This window comes from Ursus arctos, chromosome X (assembly GCF_023065955.2).
Source record: "Ursus arctos isolate Adak ecotype North America chromosome X, UrsArc2.0, whole genome shotgun sequence".
Lineage (NCBI taxonomy): Eukaryota > Metazoa > Chordata > Mammalia > Carnivora > Ursidae > Ursus > Ursus arctos.
The window spans coordinates 25,237,594-25,263,358 of record NC_079873.1 but is presented as its reverse complement, the minus strand read 5'-3'; the positions used below and the strand labels follow the sequence as shown (position 1 = coordinate 25,263,358).

General features: G+C 40.5%; 1 protein-coding gene across 7 annotated transcripts in view; it reads right to left on the bottom strand.

Moving 5' to 3' along the window:
• The window catches only part of GK (glycerol kinase), a 71,233-nt gene that overhangs the window by 30,570 nt on the left and 14,898 nt on the right, over positions 1-25,765 (bottom strand). For 2 of the 7 annotated variants that reach the window (XM_026513268.4, XM_026513272.4), the window contains exons 4-10: positions 19,819-19,896; positions 10,662-10,745; positions 7,280-7,356; positions 5,198-5,335; positions 2,040-2,149; positions 1,523-1,589; positions 424-441 (exon numbers count right to left, since the gene is read on the bottom strand). In XM_026513268.4, the coding sequence (XP_026369053.1) occupies positions 424-441; positions 1,523-1,589; positions 2,040-2,149; positions 5,198-5,335; positions 7,280-7,356; positions 10,662-10,745; positions 19,819-19,896 (572 nt within the window). The remainder of the gene's footprint in view (positions 1-423; positions 442-1,522; positions 1,590-2,039; positions 2,150-5,197; positions 5,336-7,279; positions 7,357-10,661; positions 10,746-19,818; positions 19,897-25,765) is intronic. The other 5 variants (XM_026513269.4, XM_048213453.2, XM_026513273.4 and 2 more) reach the window with 3 other exon arrangements.

Genomic DNA, 25,765 nt, shown 5'->3' with positions numbered 1-25,765 from the left:
GAAGCATGCAGAAAAAGTGACAGTGCATTTCCAACTAACTAGTCTAAAAGGTTGGTCAAGTATCATTTAAGATAGGCGTTTAGGACATTTAAAAACGACATCTAATTTCCCTGTTACACCAAAGCCCAAAGCACATCACAGCTGTACTTTGTCATGGGGAACATCAGAATTTCTCATTTCGGAAAACTAGCTTCATCTTTTATTTTGAAATACCACTTTCAATCTTATGGGAAACTTAAACAGACGTGACTGAGTTTAAAGAGAACCTAGAGCTTCTCTAGAGCTTATAGCAATTTGGAGGGTCATGGAAATTCTGGATAAATCTGCTTAGTAAATGGACTTCTGCTTGTCTAAAACTAAATGGAAATGCACTGTATCTTTTCCAAATGAATGGGTAGCATAATTGGTGGGCAACCTACTCACCAGGCTATGAGAGATTTTCTATAGTCAGCAAGGGGGAAAAAGGAGGACAGAAGCATAATATTTTAAATGCAAGAAAAATACTAGGCCAGTAAATGTTTTTCCAACCATTCTCTAAAACTGTTTCTCAAGGATAAGTTTTTTCTCTGACCCAAGGCAGTCTGTAGACAGCTATGAAGTCATCCAAGCACTTTTATTGTAGTTGAGCCATGCTTCCCTTAAAAATTTCCATGATGCTTTGAAAGGTTTTATTATAAATGAAATATTTAAGAACTCTGCTCAAGCTTTATCCAGAGCACTTAGTATTCAACTCTATTATTATTACCTCTGTAAGTACAGTTTCCAATAATTGTCATGAAACGCCTAAACAATATATATATATTTTTTGCAATTGACCTTAGACGTAATTCTAAATTTTATCATAAACTCTAGATTTTTGTGCTCAAATACCAGTTCAAATCCTCCTGGAGGTTTTCATCCCTGATGTGTAATCAGAGATACTCAATGATGCTAAGCACAAGTTTTGCTGAAAGCACTTTTTCTCTCAGTTTCAGTGAAAGCAACAGTAAAATGTCCATTATAGAAACCAGTTTAATTAGCAATCACAAATCAGAAACAGACTCTTTGTTTTCAGTTTCTTTGCTAAAGTTTTGCTCAGGCTGACAAAGAATCTAATATAAAAAACATGGTTTGGCCATTAAAAGAGATTCAACAGGAAAAAGAACACTAAAATGTGGAGTCCTTCCTATAAATTATAAGCACATACCACAACTACTAAAGTTATTTCAATTAAAAGAATAAACAGGCTCAAACAGTCCCATGACACCCTCTGTAGTTAGATTATTGCATTAATACTTTAAAAGTAGAATACTCAAATAAAAGCCAATTAAAGTTTATAAAATATAAAACCAACTGGTAAGAAGGATTCTAAAATTTTTAAGTTATAAAACTATTTAAACAGCACTAAATTCTTATTTTATATACTATCAACACTTACAGAAAAGTCAAAACTCTCAAACTAGAAAATGTAACACAACTGACTTTTGAATTCTGAATAGTAAAGCTTTTTTTAAATGAATTTTTTTTTTTTTTTTTTTTTTACCATTAGGCCATAGATCTCAGAAGAACTCCGGACATTTGGAAGAATTTTCATCGGAATTTCAAAAAATCTGAAAAACAGTAAGATAAGATTGGGTATATAACACCATTTTAAATAAATATCTAGAAACATTTATATGTATTTAAAGACAAAAATGTAAACTGCAATTAAACAATGGAGGTATTTGAGCCCAGAGTTAAAGAATAAGCCAGCGGAACAGAGTTGCATGTTTGGATATTTATCATTCTAACTTTATACAAGCTGATAAAAAATAAGCCCACAGAAAACAAAGTACTTTTCTAAAGAAACCTAATCTTCCTAATCAAGACAATTAATTTAGCCTGTTTGCTATATATCCAACAATAGTCTCTTCTTTGGATACACAGTATAGACTTGTATACTATAGTTGAAACATCAACAATTAAAGTTTGGTGCTCCATCAACATCTGAAAATAGAAAGATATAGGTTATAAATAGCTAATGTATTGGGAAGTGCTTCTTAGGGCAAAACACAACTCACTCGCAGAGCTCTTTATCCCATTCCAGAGAATGAATGTTGAAAAGCATTGTCCTACTTGCATTTGTTACATCTGTACAATGGACACCTCCATTGGCCCCTCCTGTCAAACTCTAGACAGAATAAAAGGACATGTTAGATTTGTACTAATTTGCTATTTATTTATTTTCATTTTTTAAGAAGATTTATTTATGTAGTTGAGAGAGAGAGAGAGAGAGAGAGAAGAGAGCGAGAGAGAGAACATGTGAGCAGGGGGAGGGGCAGAGGGAGAGAATCCCCAAGCAGACTCCCTGCCGAGCGCGAGCCCAAGCCTAGGCTTGATCTCAGGACCCTGGGATCATGAGCTGAGCCAAAATCAAGAGTCAGATGCTCAACCAATTGAGGCACCCCCTAATTTGCCATTTAATTTACATGTCATCAAGGGCCATAATCAGTAGCAGAGTGCATAAAGCAGGAGAATGGAATGGGTCAATTATTTAATTTTCTAGTTTTCAGCAGTGTCCAATAGAAATACGCTAGCTACATACATAATTTTAAATTTTCTAGTAGCTACATTTAAAAAGTATAAAGAAGCAGGTGAAATTATTTTAATAACACTATATATTTTATTTAACCCAATATATCCAAAATATCCTGTATTTATTAATGATTTATTTTAAACAAATTTTTAAGCAATCTCTACATCCAACATGGGATTTGAACTTACAACCCTGAGATCAATAGTTGTATGCTCCACTGGCTAAGCCAACCAGGCACCCCCCAAAATATCCTATTAATATAAAAAATTATTACTGAGACATCTTACCTATGTGTTTATTTTTTTTTTATTTTTAAGTAATCTCTACACCCAACATGAGGCTTGAACTCACAACCCCCAGATCAAGAGTCGCATGCTCTACTGACTGAGCCAGCCAGGTGCTCCAACATTTTACCTACTTAAGTACAGTATATATTTTACACTCACAGCACATCTTGATTCAAACTAGCCATATCTGAAGTGCTCAGTAGCCAAACATGCTTAACTGCCTACCGTATTAGACAGCAGATTTCTAGTAAATTGGTGGTTAAACCAAAAAAAAAAAAAAATCAGTTTTGCTTTCATCTGTTATCTTTGGAAAAGTCAGTCTTACTAAATTTGGCAAAGTGAAATATATTAGCATGTCTGCCTCTTCAGGGTCTTACAGAACTCTGTGCTGCTGTTTCTCTGTGATTTAGTTTTTTGGAATAACAATTCTCATTGGGTTGTGCCTACCCAAGCATGTATCCTGAAAGCAGAGTTTTAAATTCTCCCGTGTTAATACCCTCGAGCACTGCTGCCTTCTTTTGCGTGCGAGCAATAAGAGGTGAGGAAGGAACAACAGTAGAGAAAAGGCATCTCAGCACCCGGGGTGTAGGTCCCCCACCCCGCAGCTAACTGAGCTCCCTCCTGCAGCTCACAGGTGCCACACCCGGCCTTACTCTGGTTTCGAGCAACTGATTGTCAGAACTATTGTCAGAACTAGTTCAACTGTGAAAGGCACGAAAACTGCGGGCAAAGAGAGCGCCAAGCCCAGTGTGCCCTGGCCAAGCACAGGGAGGCGTGGGGAAAATACTGCTTCCTGGTACTGGCTCTGGAAGATCTGTTCTGTGGATCTGGCAAATGAGAATGGGGACAATATTCCTCTGAACTCTCTTGAATGTTGAAGAAGATAATCACATACTTACTGAAGTAATTACAAATGAAATTATATGTGTGGGGATTTGCTTTACAATTATCTGTGGGGAGAAAGAGTATGTGAGTATAGTTGAAACAAGACTGGCCATAGTTGATTGCTGTAGCTGGCGCACTGTTGCAGAGGTTCATTACGCTTTTCCCTCTCTTTTTGGGTGTATTTGAAAATGCCCATAATAAAAATAACAGAGAACAAAAAAGAGAAAGGGGGAGAGAGAATACGCACTTTTAAGATAACTCTGGGAAATGTCTAAAATGTTTCTACTCATCTGTGTTCAGCTTAGGCAAAAAGATTACACATCGAAATTCCACTATGATTTTTTTCTTTTTTTTTTTAAAAAGATTTTATTTATTTATTTGACAGAGATAGAGACAGCCAGCGAGAGAGGGAACACAAGCAGGGGGAGTGGGAGAGGAAGAAGCAGGCTCATAGAGGAGGAGCCTGATGTGGGGCTCGATCCCACAACGCCGGGATCACGCCCTGAGCCGAAGGCAGACTGCTGTGCCACCCAGGCGCCCCCCCTATGATTTTTTTCTTATTACGGCTTAATAAGAGACAGCTGTGTAATGCTGAAAGCAAATGATAAAAGTCACATAGGTGTTCTATTATGTTAAATAGTTACTTCTTTTAAGAAATGACCACTGGAAAAGAGCATATGATAGGCAAGAGAAAAAGACTATCTAAATTACTAATTACTAATTAATTACCTAAATTATTTTTCCAAAGGATAATAGATATGAGATGTGGTTTTGGTAATCACCCTCCATTTTTATGGAAATAAAGAAAAATAAGGAGGAAGTAGGCAAAAATGCCTCTTAAATTGGAGGCTGAAATGTTCTGCTGTCTCTTGAGTGGCTTTTCTTTTTTTAAAATTTATTTTAATAATAATTTTTTATTATGTTATGTTAGTCACCATACAGTACATCCTTAGTTTTTGATGTAGTGTTCCATGATTCATTATTTACGTATAACACCCAGTGCTCCATGCAATATGTGCCCTCCTTAATACCCATCACTGGCCTATCCCAATTCCCCACCCCCCTCCCCTCTGAAGCCCTCAATTTGTTTCCCAGAGTCCATAGTTTGAGTGGCTTTTCTTAATAATTTTGCTAACTAAAAAATCTGAACTCGGAGCACCTGGATGGCTTAGGTGGTTGAGTGACAAACTCTTGATTTTAGCTCAGGTCATGATCTCAGGGTCATGAGATCGAACCCACGTCAGCTCCATGCTGGGCATGGAGCCTGCTTAAGATTCTCTTTTTCCCTCCCCCTCTGCCCCTCTTCCAGCTCATGCGTGCACACATGCACTCTCTCTCTCTCTCAAAGAAATAAATAAGTAAAACATTTTTTTAAAAAGTTTGAACTCTTAGTAGAAAATACAGAGTAGGCAAGGCAGTCTAAAAAAATTCTGAAAAATTTTCTCCATACATACATTATATTTAAACGTACCCAAATAAGCCATGAATCGATGGTCCCAAAAAGAGCTCTATCTTCTTCAACAGCCCTTTGAACTTTTCTCACATTGTCAAGGAGCCAACGAAGTTTCACTGCACTGAAGTAAGTGCTAAGTGGAAGGCCTGTCTTGGACTAAACACAGTTATGAAATTCAACCAGCAAATTAAGTTCCCAACAGTTTAAAAAATAAAACACCAAACCAAGAAACTCAACAAATCACAAAATATTCAATGGCCCTAAAGTCAATCCCATCGTATTATGGATAAAAATAATTTTCCTATGTTATGGCACAGGAAAGCATGTTTATGAACAAAGATCAGCGTGATATGTTTGCAGTTCAAAGAGCATCCACGTTGCAAGGTAAAGAGAAAATTAAATGACACAACACCCTGTAATCTAGAGTGAACACGTAGATGTTAGCTTTTGTGGTGTGTATTACATGCAGGACCTAGTCTGAAACTCTGCCTTTTCATTTTATATTTCATGAAAGTGATATTTGAAACTATTAAAGATCAGAGAGTATATCAAACCATAACCAGAAAATTTTGTTTTAAAACATATAAGACTTAATAACAATATACATATATGTGTAAAAAATATAAATAATATATACATATACACATACATATTCAAATAACACAATATAAAATGAATGGAGAATAAAGGACATGCCAGATGAAAGCAACACTGAGTCACTCTATATAAGAAAGTGGTTGCCTAAAAACTCAGTGGGTACATTAAACAAAGGGAGGGTATACTGAATAAAGGATAAATGGTAAATACAAAACACGTATGGGCTAATCAATCTTCCTTGAGAATGGATCAGATCCAATTTTGTTAGTATATTAAATACCAAATACATTTATAAGGGCTGATGAAAGTGGTTAAGAAGATTCATACATCAAAATAATGCAACTATCTTTCCCTTCCCCTAATCCTTAGTCTCCTGATTTATTACCTAACTACAGAAAGTGATACCATTTTCCTTCTTATCTGCTATGGATATGTTTGGTAAGAAAATTCACACCAAACCATTTCATAATTTAATGCACCCTGTAAGTTATGACTCTTAACTCATGGTTTTCTAGCTTTCTTAGAAAAAAAGTAAGATTGATACTCAAAAATAATGAGAGGAAATAATTTATGGGATTATTCCTCTTTGACTTGAAGGACCAAAGGTCATTCCACAAAGCCAGCAGTGAGGTAGTCGATAATACCTCATTTTAATGATTTAGGTAGCAAGTGTAAAAGTTGCCTAAAATGGCACTGAAGAGAAAAACATGCATCACTTGAAACAAAGTGCAGCTGGAGGTGGCGGTGAGGATTGGGCGTGGTGACAAAGAGGAACAGCATAGGAAATGGGTAAGGGTATGTTCAGGACTAGCCTGAAGTTATTCGGGGGCGGGGGGTGAGAGTAGGGAATGGTTTGTTCAATTGCTACGATTCATGGGATTTGAACCCTAGTTTCAGAACCAAGAACCACTGTTCTAAGAGTCCCACTGACAAATATGAAGGGGATATGCCAAGAAAACAGAACTTCCTTTGGATGCTAGGAGAAGTGGATCTTGACCTTGATAAGAAACATACCTTGCCTGTTTCAAAAATTCTCTCTCCCTTCATTTAACCCAAAAGAGCTCTACATGTGGACTGAAATTTAGGCACTTTTTATCAGCCTCCTTCCTAGGAAGAAAGTGGCAGGAGTTCAGTGAGGAGCTGGAGTGACTTTTAATTTCTCTCCCTGAATCCAGACGCCTAAAAGCTCAAATGCCTCCAGAACTTTTTTTGACAGATAGTAGAAAACAAGAGGGAGAATGGTTTAGCCACTGGGACACTTTATAATCCCCTCCGGCCTATCAAGCTGAGACTATGAATCCTCTAATCCCCCATAGGGCAAGAAGACGGAAAGGTAAATACTTGAGTTGTCCTCAACTGTCTGCGGAGAAAGAGTTTATAAAACATATCAAATAACTATTGTGCAATAGGGTGTAAGGCCTGAATCATCTTTCAGGTGAAATCTCTATAACTTTTTTTTTAAAACAAGCATTCTTACAGTATACTTTTGAAGAGATCTCTTACCTTGACAAAGTTATTATTTCCTGGAATTCTTTTACTAAGATTCTCAACGGTAGACTGGGTTCTTAGATCAAGCCACACTATAGACCAAAATATAATAACATATATGAAAAACTTCATTTAAAAATTCAGATCTTCATGAAATCACTGTCAAGGATAGGAGACTGATTAGTTTCCATAAGCAATTAAAATGCTAGAGCTTTCAAAAGATTGAAATTAGAAAATTAGAAATGAATGGGCATATTGTTAGAAAAAAGAATAAATTTATGAGGAAGAATTTAAAGCCTTTGTGCAAAATTACAGACCAAGTTAGAAGAACAATACAAACCTGAGGGCACTTATTTTGTATCCTTTTGATAGGAAAAAAACCACAATGAAACAATATTTTGGATAAGAAGTTCCTAAGAACACAGGAGTACAGAGAAAATGTAAATGCTCAGCAGGCCAGCTGCCAGGGCATGAGACACCGCTCGGGATCACCGTACCGGGTAGAAAGCAGGTATCTTCTAAAACTTGGGAGCAATTTGTGACAAAGCAGAGAACCTGGTACTATTTATTGAAGGAAAAAGTAAGCTTCAGTCTCTCCCCTATGAAAGGCTTCTGTACAGTAAATGCTTCCATTTCAAAAGCAGGCTAGATGCCAGAATTGTTAAAAGAACTGTTTAAAGGTCACCATTCTTGCTCCATGCTGGATTGTAAAAAATCTATTTTAAGAGATCAACATTATTTACACTAAGTATCATCCGCTTTCGGATCCTCTAGTAGAAAATATTTCTGTTCTGCTTCGGGACAGAAGGCCTGAGAAAGAGAAGGTGCCACATAGCACGGAAAGCAACTGTGAAAGGTAACCGACAGGTCAGCTGGGTGTTCCTTGCCAGATTTAAGTTTTGTACTTAACTTCTATCACTTTCCATCTGTTCGCGTCACTTGGTATTTTTAGGCACTGACTGCGCTCAGACGCCTCCTGGAAAGCCTCAGGCCTGTAGTTTAGTTCAAGGGCACCGGGGAAGCGAACTCGGTCTTGCCCCCTCCACACGTGAATGCGGGCACGTCACTGCATCGTTGGGCTCGCCCTTTAGGCTATTCCTCTCTCTCCATTTAAAAACCCGTGCCTTCCCGTAGTGAATTTTAATCAGTTCTTTCTAATTCCTTGAACTGTCATTTCCCCCGAGGGCTGCCTGAGCTTGATTTTGGCAGGTGGCTACTTCAGGGCAACAGGCTGGTTTCTGCGGGTGCGAAAAGCCGCGAGAAAAGGCTCATCACACCCAAGGAAACAGGAGGCAGAGAGGAACACCAGGGGAAGGCGTGGCCTGCAGCGCACATCTGCATTTGCTGCGCGCCACGTATCCCTCTTGCTCCTGGAACCGCATCTCAACTTCCCTTCATGCTCTCCTCCTTCTCAGCCATGAGGTTTGCCAGAGGCTGGACCCTACCCCCCAGCTCCAGGACCACGTCCCAATCCCCGTGGCTGGTTCAGTAGACAGCGTGTGGTCTCATCAGCCCCACGGACATTTGTGCTCAGTCTGCCAGAGCCCCTCTCCTCAGCGCCACGAGGCCGTGTGGGGCTCAGCCTGCTGCCCCCGTGAAGAGAGAGCTGAACTGGCCACATCTGGAGCCATCCCAGAAGGCTTGCGGGGGAATCCAGGTCATGCTGTCTGAGTCTAGAATCAAACAGCACCTGAACTAAGCTACTGTTGCATTGCCGGTTCCTTGAACAAAAGAATTACTTTTTTTTTTTTAGATTTCTCACTTTATTGAGTTAGGGTTGAGTGTTCTAGTCCTTGCACTGTGATTGATATAAGCCATTAGCAGCAGCAGCACGGAGTTGGCAAGAACTCCCCTGTCCAGGGCACCAAGGCAGTCCACTTTTACAGAGGGGCCGTTTTGCATGACTGTGACCTCCCTCGTAGGCAACCCCCGCAGCTGTTAACAAGAGAGAAGTCTGTGACAGGTAGAATTAACAAACATATCTCAGTTCTCAGTGTTTCGAGCTACAACAGGCTGGGGGCTTACAAACATTTGAGTGCGTTTCGACTACCTACTCTGAAAAAATGAAATAAGACGGATTAGGATGGAAAATAACAGAGTTCACTGAACTCAGTAAAGTAAGTACAGACTTGTAAAACTTTTTAGTTATGTGAGTTTGATGAATCATGATGTAAAACATATTTCTCATCAAGGGTCATGAACAAAGGACCTGAAAGTCATTGTTCTGGGCTGTTTAGTGACCCAAAGCCTCTTAGGTCGGGGTTTTTCTGTATTTTAATATAAATAATCACTAGGGAGCTTAAAGATGGACCCCATTCCCTGAAATTCTAGGCCAGTAAGTAGGTCCAGGGAGGGAGCCCAGAAATACGCCTTTTAAATAGGAGCTCGCCTTTTAACAAACACTGCTGGACTCCACAGCAGCGGTCCTTACCCAGAAAGCACACCGGAATCCCCTGGATAAATTGGAAATCACACATTCCAAGCCCTACCTTGCAGGATTCTGGTTGCAGGTCTAGGCAAGGAAGGCCTGAGTCTTTCTACTTTTGTTATAAGCACCCAAGTTATTCAGTATTATATACTAGAACTTCAGAAGCTTTTTTCTAGGGCATGATCTTTAAGATATGGAATTTGTTCCAGCTGTTTCTTTAAAAATCAAATGACAGACAAACTGATGACCAGGTGGCTCCCCTGAGTCCCAGTGACTCTGTGACTTGATTGCTCCTGGCCAATGACCACTTTTATGTAACTGGGCACTTTACCCCTCACTTGAGAGTTTGCAAGTATCCACAGTGGAATCCACAGAAATCAACCCCTCACCAAAATGAATCAAGACACCGGACGTGCAATCAGGAGACCAAAGTTCTAGGTCTTCTGATTTTGCCACCAACAAGCTATGTGACTCAAGCAAGTCATTTTATCCTTCGTGGCTTAGATTTCCTGAATATAAAATAAGGCAGTAGGACTAGAGGGTCTCTGTGGTCCCTCTCCTGCCATAACCCCATGATCACAGAAGGCTGGCAGATTCACTTTGCTTTTATACCCCCAGAGTTTAAGGCAATTAGAATACATGGAATGAATTAGTACAACTGCCAAGGAGAAAAATGTCAGTGGTTGATACACTACCAAACAATTCACAAATGCTCAAAATTAATTGAATTAAGAACAAAAAAATTAGGAAACTCATTAAAGAAGCTAAGATGGCAGAATTAGATTTGCAGGAAAAGAGACCAAAAGCCAAAGAGAAGACCCCAAGCTGGAGGACCGAGCCCCTTGTGGAGGTAATTTTCGAGAACAATCAAAAGAAGTGCCAGATCCACGTCCAGCAGCGGTGGTCAATTTCCCCCATCATGGCTGAGGCGGAAGGCTGGAAGGTGAGCAGGAGCCGGAGCACCAATACCTGAGGGAGTGCCAGCAGCTGGAACTGAAGAGCCAGAGGGAGCAACGGCAACTGGATCTGAAGGGCCAGGAGAAACTGGAGCGGCTGGAGCATTAGGAGAAATAATGGCAATTCACGCTAGAGGTGGTCAGATTCAAGGTCTGTGTTCTCTCGTTGACCACTTAGAAAACGGTAGCCCCCTTGGGCAAGTTCACCAGAATTAACATTTCTACGCATTTGAGCATAGAAAAAGCAAAAGAAGAGACATGGGGTAGACGGGAAACGAAGGCAGTGCAGTCAGTCTCTGGTTTGGTGGACTTCATCCACGTGGACAAGGACCAGGTAAATACATGCTTCTACTTCAGGATGACTCTTCCCTACCTCGCCACGTATCTGCGCTCTGGTCAGAAAAGTGGCTCAGCTGGTGACTGACTGCTCACCCAACCCGTGAATCGAGAAAGGCTGTGTGCTGTAGCGAGTGAGCCTTCCTGAGAAGGCTGGAGCCATTTACAGGAAGACGTGGAAAGGCTGCTCTGGGATGTCATGGCCCCAAGAAAGCACTTCCCCGATAGGGTGGCAGGAGGTGAAGCCCACCACCACAACCAGAAGAAGCAGGGAACTGCTAAGTTGCAAAGTATTTGGAAAAAAAAATAAGAAGGAAAACAGATGCTAGGGAGTCCAGAACACTATGCAGCCTGCTTTTATAAGGCAGGTCCCTTATTTAGACCCAGTAAATCTGGTTTAAATGGTTCAAATCATGAAATGAGTAAGTTTAAAAAAACCCACTTGGAAGAGGTGATAAACTTTCATTTGTATTAAATAAAGTCACATCCAATATAGGTCCGTTAGATTTAGTCTGGTCTGAAACACAAAGTTTTAAGAGCGAAGAGAAATGCAATCACCTCAACGCCACAGACCAGTGCCAGTCTGGTGACGTAGTACAGTACAGGGGAAGAAATGATTTTGAGAATATTTAGAAGTTTTGTATCCGTTTTGGTTAGTCAGAACAAAAGAAGGGAATAGTACCTAAGAAAAAAGTTTAAAGTTCACCAGAAATAGTGGGAATTATTTTCAGCGGACTAGAAGCGAAGGCACAGAACATGGCTCCTCTGGAAGGGCTGACTGTGAGCAGCTACGGGGCTGCCGGGAAGGGAGACGGAGGCGAGGCCCCAGGTCCCGGCGCACACCAGAAGCAAGGACTGCTGACAGTGACACAAAGTGTTCTCAGCTTGCTTCCCCCACAGAGACTGAATAATAGTCAACCAGATTTAATTGCTACGTGTTATCACTTGCCAAAAGTTAAGCTATTAATTAAGCTGGGTAAGAGGCCACTTGCAAAGGAGAAAAGACTATAATCGATGACTGTCCCTCACCTGATGACATTTTCAGAAATCACATGGGGCCAAAAGAAAAATGGAGAGTTAGGGAGGGGGGTGATTTAAAACATATATGCCACAGTGTGGGGACTGAAAACTATTTCAGCTCTTAGATGTGTAAATGCCAGAATGCCAATGACTCAGACAAGTGTGTGTGACCCAGGTAAGCTCTGCATTTCTCCTAGAACACCTGTCATGTATAAACCAATCATTCCATTTGGCATTCCTGGATTAAAAAGACCATCAGCCAATTCGGAACACTGGCCGTGCTAACACTCACTGAAGCCTTCTCTTCTGCTAGGCACTCTAAGTACTCTACCTGTATTAACTCACTTAGTTTTACCTCATGCCTAGGAGGTCCACACTTTCAATGTCTCCACTTTAACTGTTGAGGGAACAGGCACAGAATGGTAATAAGTGGAAAAGCCAGGATTTGAACCCAGAGTCTGAATCCAGCATGAAACCCCAACGACGCAGGTAAGCCAGAATGAATTCAAAGTCTTAAAATGAAATATAAAGAAATATTAAAGATCTGAAACCTCAAGGGTGAAATCAAATTCAGTTTCTTTTTAAATCGGCCAGAGTTGAAGAATTCATTAACTGCCAAATACACAGAATTTTTTTACTCTGGACTGAAGGAAATAAAAGACATTCAAAGAATCTTGTGATAAAGGACTTGAAGTACGGAGAAATTAAGTATATCTTGATCAAGCTGAATATTCTAGGTCTTACAAAAGTAAAAAAATCTGCTCCTTTCCAAAGCAAAACAATAAAAACAAAACCACACTTTAGTTGTTTAAAGACAAGTGTGCTTCCAAGTTTCAGGTAGCTTGTCATTTATGGTTTTCTTTCTTTTTTTTTTAAGATTTTATTTATTTATTTGACAGAGAGAGAGATAGCCAGCGAGAGAGGGAACACAAGCAGGGGGAGTGGGAGAGGAAGAAGCAGGCTCCCAGCAGAGGAGCCTGATGCGGGGCTCAATCCCAGAACGCCGGGATCACGCCCTGAGCCGAAGGCAGACGCTTAACAACTGAGCCAACCGGCACCCCTACGGTTTTCTTTCATGCTGATACTCTGAAATACAACTCAGCCTCAGAAAAGGTTAAAAAAATTGAGCGCAAGTTTCCTTCAGATCTTGACAAATGATTACACAGGTCTGATCACTGGCCCAGGGTTAACCAGTACATAAAAAGTAAAAAAGGCAAAGAGGATGATCAATGTTTACAACCACAACACTCTGCAGAAACAGTTATATGTCATGGGGCACTTTATTTTTTTTTAAAGATTTTATTTATTTATTTGAGAGAGGGAGAGAGAGGGAGAGAGAGCGAGAGAGAGAGGGAAGAGGAGCAGAGAGAGAAAGAGAGGGACAAGCAGACTCTGTGCTGAGCGTGGAGCCTGACGTGGGGCTTGCTCCTACAACCCTAAGATCATGACCTGAGCTAAAATCAAGAGTCAGACACTCAACCAAATGAGTCACTCAGGCAAGGCGCCCCTATTTTTATTTTTTTGAACATTTTATTTGAAGTAATCCTACACCTAACGTGGAACTCGAACTTAAAACCTCAAGATCAAGAGTCACGTGTTCCACTGACTGAGCCAGAAAGGAGCCCCGCAGGAAATTTTAAATCCAACATCTTAGAAAAAAATGTTTGCCATACCATTTCAATAAAGAAAAATGGATTGGAGACAAATGATTTTTGTCTGTGGTTTTCTTTCATATACTAAAGGTCTTAAGTCAGTGACTCTTGCATCCCTGGATATTAGTCTTTAATATGAATAATATTTCTGTGTTAAAGCATGAACTGTGCTCTACAGAAAGCTATTGGAGCAAGGGTCATATGGTGCTAGGCTTGCCATGCACCCCCATCAACCGTAAGAGAGAGATAAAGTCTGTCCAAGAAGGAGGGAAGTGGGTGGGCCATTCTCCTTAGGCCAGAACGTCTCACTGGTGGTGTCAAGAAACGTGCACATGAAGATATTAGACATCACTGATTCAACCCTTTCCCTACCACTTCGGTGGTTTGAAGGGCTTGGTTGTGCAGTTGTAGTTGTGCTCGGTTTCATCTGTTGTGTATTTGTAAACCCCAACCTTTCTCTCACTAATACTTAGGAGACAGCAAGGTATGCAGACCTTACCTAATAATAAAAGTTGGTTTTGGAAGGAAAAGGCTTAGAAAAATGGCAGCGGTTGGGGTGGAGGGAAGTCCCTGGAGGGGCGCCTGGGTGGCTCAGTCTGTTAAGTGTCTGCCTGTGGCTCAGGTCACGATCCTGGAATCGAGTCCCCAGTCAGGCTCCCTGCTCAGCAGGGAACCTGCCTCTTCCCCTGTTTGTGCGCACGCGTGCGCTCTCTCTCTTTCTTGACAAATAAATAAATAAAATCTTAAAAAGAAGAATATTGATGAAGGGAATGCTAAGAGGGAGAGAGAAAAGCACCACCACGGGGGCAAGGATGAGTGAAGACAGGCGAGAGCAGCCAAAGGACCCAGGGCCACAAAGCTTCTGCAATCCAGCCGGGAGGCCATCAGAGTCAACGGCTGCATCATGGCACAGTGACTCCAAAGCAGTGATGCCAAGTGACACTGCTCTATTTTAGGTACCACACCAAGGATTACCTCGCTTCCCACACAATTAACACATACATTCTCAAACTATATGAAACAGGCCATCTGTGCCTGGATGGACTGATTTAAACTTTTTTTCTGTGCTTGTAAGTGTATGTATTACAAAAGACATCAGTAAACACACACAACTTTATGTGTAAGCAAGAAAAACAGCCTTTCTCAGTCTTCAACTTCTTCATCAAATGCATTTCAGGTCCACTAACAGGACGGGTACTGCGAGGTGAGTAAGTTGATGGCTTATTAAGGACCCCTGGGCCATAAACCAGAAGGCCACATAAAAAAGCAATTTTTAAAAAAGAGGAGTGTAGACTGTTCCTCTCGTTGGCTTGTCTATAACAAACACTGCTCATCAGTTACATAATTGAGTAAGTAAAGAGAGAGATGAAGAGGACAGGCCTAGAGTGATAGATTTATAAGACAAAGAGAGAGGAGAGAGAGAGAGAGAGAGAGAGAATAAAACCCACAGACTGTGATACAAAGACAAAGCTCAGAGACAAGTGAAAATCTGATTGTTTCCACCAATCCCACCCTGTGTTAAGAGAAAGCTGCTGAAGATTTAATATTATGTTCATATTCTCAACTGAGACTTGCACGGAGATATGACACCTGAGCGTTTTCCTGGGTGACATAAAATTGGAGGCAGAATCAATCTTTGTCATGACCGAGTAGCTTCCCTTCTCAGCTAATTACTCCTTCTCTCTCCTCTTTTTCACTTCCAGATTCCTCTCCTTAGCCTTCTGAGTCACAAAGGTAAGCACGGTGTTCGCCTGGTTCGTCACTAGCTTGCCTAGGGCTTATCACAGAACTTGTACACAGAAGAGCACTGGAACTTTTGTGGAATAATTTACATTCATTCCTACAGTGAAGTCATCTTTAATAAACTGAGACTCTTACCTCGCTGGTACCGACTTTGAGTCTCCATCTTACATTTGAACAATCTCTTTCTACAAGAGCACCAAACCTAATCGCCCAGAAATGAGCTTTACAAGTCCAATACTCACCTTGTTCAAAGAAGCAAGCCATTTTCCTCCCGGGCTGACACCCCTTAAATCTTCATTTCCTTCCATTATCTGAGGCTGAAAATCTTGCAGCCCTGTTCCCCCTACTCCTCATCTTTATGCCCTATCTGATTTACAAACATACAGGTTGTGACTTTCCTCTGAAAGGTCTCTCGGTTTGCTTTCTCTCCACTGTCTTGGCACTAATCCCATCCACTGATTAGCAGTCTCGACACCTTTGCCAGATTTTACTGCGGAGAAACGAATCTCGTCCCTTTTAACATGCTTACTTACATATTTGGATTTAAATGCCTTCTATTTGCGCTTCCTTCCTGTTTCACATTCCTTTTACTTTCCTTTTTTGCCTTTTTAAAAAAAAAATCATTCAATATTCCCCCTTTATAAGCTTGTTAATTATACACTATTTTATTCTCATTGCGTACCCTGGAGATTATTACAACATGCATCCTTGACAATACAAGGACCTCAAAACAGCTTAGACTCGTCTACCCCAAATTCCTTTCATGTACAACCATTGTTGCATATTTTAATTCCTAAAAGATTTTGAACATCATAAGATATTAATGGTTTTATGCCATCAAAATTCAGGTTTTGTTTGTCTTTGCCTATATATTTCACCTTAATTACTTAAGAATATTTCACAGGTATAGAATCCTAGATGGAAGTTACGTTCATTTAGCACTTCAGAGGTTTCATTCTATTATATTCTGACTTACTTTGTTTCCATTGAAAAATCAACTGAGGGCACCTTTCCCTCTGCCTGTTCTCCTCCCACTTGTACTCTCTCTCTGTCAAATAAATAAACAAAATCTTTTTTAAAAAAAATCAACTGAATGCCAGTGTGGCTCTCTTGAAGGTCATATCCCCCGGCTAAGTAAAAATTTTTCTTTTTATCTTCAGGTCTCCGCATATGTTTACATATGGCTTTCTGTGTATTGATCTTGCCTGGGAATCACAGTGCTTCTTGAATCTGTGATATCTTTCATCAGTTTTGAAAAACCTTATCATTTCTCTTTCCTTTTCTCCTAGGACTTCAATTACAAATATGTTAGACCTCCTCACCTTCTCCCATCTTTCTCCCAGATTCTTTTCCGTTTTCTAAACCTTTGTCTCTCTGTGCTCCAGTCTGGATGTTTACTTCGGATCTCTCTTCCAGTTCACTAATCCATCTTCAGCTGTGTCTAATCTGATATAAAACTCATCAACTGAGTTTTTAATAGAGTTCCAGAATTTCTATTTTTAAATTCCTAACTCTTGGCTAAGGTGATCAGTCTTGTCAAGGAATTCCTTAAACATGTTGATCATGACTAAAGCTTGATAACTCTAATACTGGGATTTCCTATGGGTTGGTTTCTACGGTTATTTGTTTCTGTTGGTTTTTAGTCATGTCTTGTTTTGTATGCTCGGTTTTTTTAAAATAGAAAACTAGAAATCATATGTGAAAAACTAGAGGTAATTTTCCTCCAGAAAACGTTCATTTTTACTTCTGAATAGGTCACCATAATCCACTCAGTGCTTTAAATTACTTGAATCTGGGCTTTAACTTCTGTGATGGGCAGTGTATTCCCAGTTTACCTCACTTCTAGGGTTGGCCCTTCATAGTCGCAATCAAAAGTCTGGGATTTTGCCCACATTCATCTCTACCCCTGGCAGCCTGACTACCTTTTGCCTCCCTCTTTCCACGAACCTATGAAAATGCTGCTTAGTCTCAGGTACGCCCCTTAGAATGGACAAGTACTTTTACAGAGTAAGCAGCACCAAATGCCAGGCTTATCTCTCTGGGCTTTCCTTCCTCCTGGATCTTGGTCCCACAATTCCTCACTGCCTTGGTAGCCTTCCAGTCCCTCAGACAGTTTTATTTTGTTTTGTACAACTTCTCGAGCTGTTCTCAGTAGACAGGCGCATTCGAAACAACCCATTCCACCATATGGGAAGGTAAACTCTCGTTTATTACTCATTTTGTCCCATGTTACCCAGTGCACGGCTTTCTGTGCCCCTATATGCTCACCAACCCCTTTTTATCCAAAGGAGAACACAGGCTTTGGGCTTGGAGAGGTTTATGTTCAAACTGTGGGTTTACCTCTACTTACAGCTATATGGCGTTGGGCAAAGTTGTATAGCTGTCCCCTCCCCGCCCCCGGAACTCATTTATAAGATAAGGCAAGTAAAACCTGCTTCGGGGTCATTGAGATGAAATAATATGGGCAAAGTGTTTAGCACAATCCACCGTACCCAGTAACGTCAGCACTTGTTGAGCATTATCATCCCTGCTAGTTCTATTAATAAATAAGTCATCCTATCCACGAGTCTATTCAGTCTCTTCACTCTTCGGTGAAATATGTGCAGGCATTTTCACCTTCACAGCTTGTTCACACTAGCCTTCAATTTTCCCTTTTCTTATGTAATCCAACACATTCTTCAAGCCTAAGATGGAGTTCAAGCTCCCCCAAAGGTATGCCCCAAATTCAAAATCCATGCTAACATGTACTTGCTCTAATTCCTATTCATTTTAGCAGCATAGTGTATCAACAATACTCTAATTTTGTGTTAGTCTCTTACCAAAACTAGATTACAAAGTGTTTATGAAACTGGCCAGTAACTCATCTCCTCTATAACACACCCAGTGTAGCACCAAACGCATAACAGGTTCTCAAGACATGATGGGCATGGTTCGGTACTGAAAAAAGTTCTTCATGTCCCATAGACGCAGTAGAAATTAATACGAAAAGCACATAGGATGGGGCACAGAGGGACAAAGGTAGAAGAAAAGGAGATGAGTACATAAGCCATCAGAAAAGAAAATATTTCTGGTAAAATATTTACTTAAATCTTTTACTTTAAGTATAACTTGAACTAACCTACTTGCATTATTTTAAAATGACAACTCAAAGTCCAAAGTTGCATTTTTACAATTCAAAGTTTAGAGTTTAACAGGAACTTTCTGGTTCCTTTGAGAGGGTCCTTCCTTTTCCCTAAGGGAAAAAAAGTAAAACCTTAAACTAGTTCAAGAAGTTGGCAAATAGTGGTCCGTGAAAGAATACCTGCTACGTATCAGTTATTAAAATTGTAATATCCTGCTTTACTTGTTTTCAAAATGATTTGCTCATGAGAATGAGAACTAAATAAAGATTTAAAACACGTACTTTTGTGTAACAGGACCTATGGTTGCAATTCTTTGACATTTTATGAGTCTTTAATTTTTTATTGCAAGTACAGAAGACATACTAAATGGTCTCTGATGACACAATAACATTAAATACCTTAATTTTTTATAAAGATTATTTCCAAAGGTTTCATGCTACTCTTACAAGGCATCGTTTTAGTATATTTCCTGCTTGAATATCACTTTCTTCCAATCACTACACTAAAGTAACTATACTAAAATAACTATCAAGTAAAAATAGCTCACTCTAGAAATCATCCCATCTCTGACAATTTCTGCCTCCATTCCCCACCTGACAACCTGGTATTTTATTGACAAAAACTTGCATTTTGCTATTTGTGAATAGAATGGTACATGTTAGCGACTGTATATTTACAACAAAATTTTCCTTTTAGCAACTGACAGTGTCATTAGCGCCCAAATGTCACGTGCGAAGATATGCCACATTATACTCATGGTCATTTACATTTAAGGAAGATGTGATACCTAATGTTAGTGTATTTGCAATTTTGAGTTTTTGAACCCCTGCTGAAATAGCCACATGTGTAGCAGAAGGAGCTAAAATGTTGAGAATTTTATTTTCATAACCTCAGATAAGTCAATTCAAATTACTAGATGGGAAGAACAAGTACCTAAGTACTTTATAGACAGATGACTATGAACATGCATAATTTTGATTTTTGAAGGGAGAAGGTGAGATCTCTTTTAGATGTCAGAAACAGCAGGGACTACGAAACAGTTGTGGCAACACTGAACCAATCGCATAATACAAATAATCAGGAAAACGAGAACGCAAGAGAAAGACTTAATTCGAGATGTGAATAAACACCTGAAGATGGTAAATATAGGACAACTAACTTCTTAGAGAACTATTCTGGCCATCCCATCTGAGTACAGGAAACACGACTGCATGCGATCTCAGCCAGACGTTTCAGGGTGCCAATGTGTGCAAGTGGACAAAGGCCGTGTGTTTGGCCTCCATGAACAACAGCTTACCCACAGCATTGTAGAGAGGCTCTCCAGTTAACTTGTCCCAGACTACAGTGGTTTCCCTCTGGTTACTGACACCAATAGCTTGAAAGAGAAGATTAAACAGAAGGGAATACAAATTAAACAAGCAGAAAACTACTTCAGGAGAATAGTTGTCATGTGTTTTTTTTTTTTTTTACAGGCATAACTAAACGTAACAATTCGAAAAAATATTTGGCACTTTTGTAGTGGTATTCAATATACTGTCTGTGAGCAGCTCTGAGAAAAGTAAACAGCCACTGTCAAGTGCTTCTTTCTATTTCTGCAAGATTGCTTCCCGCTCCACCACGGGCACACGACAACATGGACCCAGATCAATAGCCAAATGAAAGGCGCTCAGGTTACCCCATAAAAAAGGGAATGCACTAATTCCAAATTTACAATACTCGATTATTATTCTATGGAGACCAATAATCACCTCATCCATTTATTTACGAATTGCCATAGGTAAAATTTCCCTCTGGGTGCGCGTGCCTGCCCTTTGAGAAAATAGCACAGAGGACCATTGGGGAAGGGAAGGAGAACTGAAGGGGGGGGAAATCAGAGAGGGAGACAAACCGTGAGAGACTCTGGACTCCGGGAAACAAACTGAGGGTTTCGGGGGGGGGGGATGGGGTAGCTGGGTGATGGTATTAAGGAGGGCACGTGTGGTGATGCGCACTGGGTGTTATACGTAACTAATGAATCCTTGAACAGTACAACAAAGACTACGTATGTACTATATGGTGGCTAACTGAACATAATAAAAAAAAAACAGCTACAGATAAAATCCTTCACTCTGGGCAACCTCCTGCTGTGGTTCTTCAGAAATTATTTTGTTCCCGTATTGGAATATGTTCTAAGACATCGGAATTTGAACCAGGCATAAATACAGTATGTGATGACATTTACATTGTGCTGACCTTCACACAACTCCAACGCTGCAGTTATAGTTCTTCTAAGTAAAATACTAATCCATACCATTTTATTCAATTCAGCTTGATTCAGCTAAATCAGAGGTTCTCGGACTTGGCTGTACATTAGAAGCAACCAGAGAGCTTTTAAAAACAGTCTCAATGCCCAGGCCATGACCCAAACATTCCAATTTAACAGACTGGGGTAGGATCTGAACATTAGTATTTTTCTTTAAAACTCCCCAAGTGATTCTATCATGCAGCCTCGGTTGAACACACTGGCCTGAAGGATCGAACTCTCTCAGAATGTAAGATGAGGACCGACTTTAAAGGTTATATAATCAGTAACAGGTCTTCCGCTTAAATCCCCCCAAAACCATTCATCATGTGACCATTCAGACAGCACTTCTAGTGACAAAATACTCACTACCTCTCTCGAGGCAGACCAATCTTTATTCACAACTTTGTTATTAAAAAAAAAAGTTGTCTTCCTTGTAGCTTTCACATATAGCTCTTAGCTACAGGCTTGGAGATACATGGAGTAAGGTTAATATGTCTTCTACATACATGCGAGTCTTTCACAAACTTGAGGTAGCTCTCTTGTTCCCCAGGTCTTCCCCTGTGTAAGCTAAACAGTCCAATTTCCTTCCACTGCTCCCACCATATGGCATGGCTTATTTCTTTTTATTTCAAGTAATCCCTATGCCCAGCATGGGGCTCAAGCTCACAACTCCAAGATCAAGAGTCAGATGCTCTACCGACCGAGCCAGCCAGGCGCCCTTTCACGTGGCATGATTTAAAATCCCTTCACCAGGGGCGCCTGGGTGGCGCAGTCGTTAAGCGTCTGCCTTCGGCTCAGGGCGTGATCCCGGTGTTCTGGGATCGAGCCCCACGTCAGGCTCCTCTGCTGGCAGCCTGCTTCTTCCTCTCCCACTCCCCCTGCTTGTGTTCCCTCTCTCGCTGGCTGTCTCTATGTCAAATAAATAAATAAAATCTTTAAAAAAAATTTAAAATCCCTTCATCACCCCTCCTAGGAACACGCAACTTCCTGTCCATACTGTTCAAATTGTACACCCAGAATAAAACACAATAGGAATGTTCTCACCAGTACAGAGCTGAGGGGCACCAATAGTTCCCTTGTTCTAAATAATCTTCTTTTTAAAGCTCAAAACAACAGTTTATTTTTAGAACAATACACTAAAATCTAAATAAAAAAGTAATTACTTAGATTTTACTTTAAGGAGATTTTATGTGTAATAGACAGCAATGAAAACTGGCCTATGTAAAATGAACAATATATATTTTTTATTGAGGTCTATAATTGACACATAACATTAGCTTCAGGTATACAACATGATTGGGTAGGTGTATACACTGCAAAGAGATCACAGTAAATCTAGTATCCTCCTGTCACCATACAAAGTTACATAATATGCAATACAATATTGTTGACTATAGTCACCATGCTGTACAGTATATCCCCATGACTTACCTATTTCATGACTGGAGTTTGTACCTCATCCATACTTTCTTCCATTTTGCCCCCCTCCCACCAGCAGCCACCGATCTGTTTTCTCCATCTATGAGTTTTGTTCTGTGGTTGTTTTTTTTTTTTAATTCCACATAAAAGTAAAGTCTTAACAGTGCTTGTCTTCTCATTTCACTTAGCATACGCTTAAGGTCCACCCATGTTGTCACAAATGACAAGATTTCACTTTTTAGTGGCTGAATAATATTCCATTGTATACTCCATTCATCCATCAATGGACACTTTGGTTGCTCCTATCTTGGCTATTGTGCATAACTGCAATGAACATAGGGGTGTGTTTATCTTTTCGAATTAGTGTTTTCATTTTCTTTGGATAAATACCCAGAAGTGGAATTGCTGGATCATGTGGTAGTTCTGTTTTCACTTTTTTGAGGAAACTGCATACTGTTTTCCAGAGTGGCTGCACCAGTATGAATTCCCACCAACAGCGCACAAGGGTTCCCTTTCCTCCACATCCTCGCCAACAGTTGTCACGGTCTTTTTGAGAACAGCCATTCTGATAGGCGTGATGGGATATTTCATTGTGGCTTTGATTTGTATTTCCCTGATAATGAGTGATGAAGAACATCTTTTCACATGCCTGTTGGCATCTGCAGGACTTCTCTGGAAAAATGACATTTGGGTCTCATGCTCACTTTTTAATTGGACTGTTTGCTATTGAGTTGTAGGAGTTCTTTGTAATTTTGGAAATTAACCCCTTATCAGATATATGATTTGCAAATACATTTTCCCATTTAGTAGGTTGCCTATTTTGTTGATGGTTTCCTTTGCTGTGCAGAGGCTTTATAGTTTAGTTTAGTTTTTGATTATTGATTCAAGCTCTTTGTTAATGTTTGGCCTATTCAGATTTTTTATTTCTTCAAGATTTAGTCTGGGAAGATTGTAGTTTTCCAGCAATTTACCAATTTCTTCTAGGTTGTCCAACTTATTGGCCTAGAATTTTTCATTGTATTCTCCTACGATGCTTTGTATTTCTTTAGTATCAGTAGTAACTTTCTCCCTTTCATTTATGTATTTGAACGCTTTCTTTTTTCTTAGAGAGTCTAGCTAACAGTTTATCTAAATCCAATGCAAATTTACGTACTAGAACACCTTTCCTAAAGGTACAAAGATGACTGACGGTCTACTTCAAGAAACTTAGAGGCACAGGGTAAAAGGAAGAGATTTGGGAGCATTTCCTTAAAAACAGAAGACACTAATGTTTGTAGGAATAAAGATGAAAGAAAAAGGAGAATGGGGGGGCAGGGGAGCTGGAAATCAATGCGACATGGTCTTGATTCTTGTAGTGACAGGAGGGGATGAGATTAATGCACAGGTGGAGGGAGGAGCCTCAGGAAGGACAGAAGGCTATTGCTTTCCTTGTGATGCGGGGAAGTGGGTAAGAGTTCTAGGTATTGGGCGCCTGGGTGGCACAGCGGTTAAGCGTCTGCCTTCGGCTCAGGGCGTGATCCCGGCGTTCTGGGATCAAGCCCCACATCGGGCTCCTCCGCTAGGAGCCTGCTTCTTCCTCTCCCACTCCCCCTGCTTGTGTTCCCTTTCTCGCTGGCTGTCTCTCTGTCAAATAAATAAATAAAATCTTAAAAAAAAAAAAGAGTTCTAGGTATTAAGTACGGGCACAGGAAATGAGGAAGTAAGCCCCCAGAGCCTCAATGTCCTCTGTGAAGTAGCACACAAGATTACCTGCTCAAATGGGCTCAAGCAAAATCGGATCATGAGTTTGGGGCACTATTCAATTAGAGCTCAGGTTCTGAAGCCAGACTGTTGGGGTTCAAATTCGAATTTCTGTTTCCTAGCAGCATGATCCTGGATCTCAATCTGTTTTATCTTCTGTAAAACAGAGGTAATAGTTCCCACCTAACAGGGTTACAATGAGGAATCCCTGAGTTAATGCGTATTATGACAGTGCCTGGCACATAGTAACTGCTCAATAAATGTTCCTTACTGCTTCCATCATTGTCATCAGTATTATTTTTAAGTAATTAATTTATTTTAGAGAGAGAGAAAGCACGAGCAGGAGGGGCAGAGAGAGAGACACTCCCAAGCAGACTCCACACGGAGCGTGGGGCCCGAGTCAGGGGTCGGTCCCACGACCCTGAGATCACAACCTGAGCCGGAACTAAGATTTGGTCGCTTAACGGACTGCACCACCCAGGTGCCCCTCATTGTCATCAATATTATCGAGGAGAGAGTGGACTAACAGTTGCAGAGAATGGGACTGAGCTAAGCAGGACACATAAAGGAACTGCCCAGCAGTACTGAGAACACACCAGAGGCCAGAGAACTCAGTGGGACCTCAGCAATGGACTGCTAAATTGGAATACCGTGAACGTGATAGTTTTAGTGACAGCTTTACACTGTGGGATCACAGTGAACTCATGGTCCGGTGAAATCTCCTATTCTTCCCCACTATGCTCATTTTCCATAACCAGACTGGCTGCTCGCTTAGCTACGGTCTCTGAGTCACTATCCTATGCCCTTTGGGCTACCTTTCTTTATTGGCTCATTCGAACTTATATTCAGAATGTAATCTAGAGCTATTTTCTCTCTGACTCATTGGTCACAGGTTCCTCCCAGACCACTCCTTCTTTCCCTTCTACCTTAATTTGATTCCTTTGTGCCAAGGAAAATTGCTCTTCTTGCAGACGGTCAAAGTCCAGTGAAATAGCTTCTCAGGATTCTTCTGCAGCCATAAACACGTCTCCATTCCTGGTTTCTCCTCAGGGCACATAGGCCTGAGGCAGCGCCTCTGAACTTTTTCACTGTTCCAACTTCTCGTCACTTTTACCCTAAAATCCTCTGTATTAAGATTTTTTTTTTTATGTGGAGTTTGAACTCACGGCCCTGAGATCAAGAGTCACAAGCTCTACCTACTGAGTCAGCCAGGCCCTCCTGTGTCTTCTTCTTCTTCTTCTTTTTTTTTTTAAAGAAAACTTCTCTGGGGCACCTGGGTGGCTCAGCCAGTTGAGCACCAGACTCTTGATTTCCGCTCAGGTCATGATCTCAGGGTTGTGAGATTCAGCCCCATGTTGGGCTCCTTGCTCAGCGGGGAGTCTGCTTCTCTCCCTCTCCCTCTGCCCCTTCCCCCACTCATGCTTCTGCATGCTCAGGCATGCGCGCTCTCTCTCTAAAATAAATAAATAAATCTTTAAAAAAAACAAAAACAAAACTTCACGAAATTCTACCTATGAAACTAATAATAGAATATATGTTAATTAAATCAAATTTAAATAAAAGATAAAACCAAAACCAAAACAAAACTTTTCTGGCTGCTAATCCCAGCATACATGCCTCTCTTAATAGTGCCTAATTTTAATTCCCTTTCTCAGAATTACATATTCAGGTTCTGTAGTTCTCCATTCTGCTTTATCTCCCATTCAGGAGCTTATAAGAGTTACGTGCATAAAATATATATAATTTCCTGGCCCCACAGTCTGTTAGTTACAGATCCTCTCATCATCGGCTCATATAAACC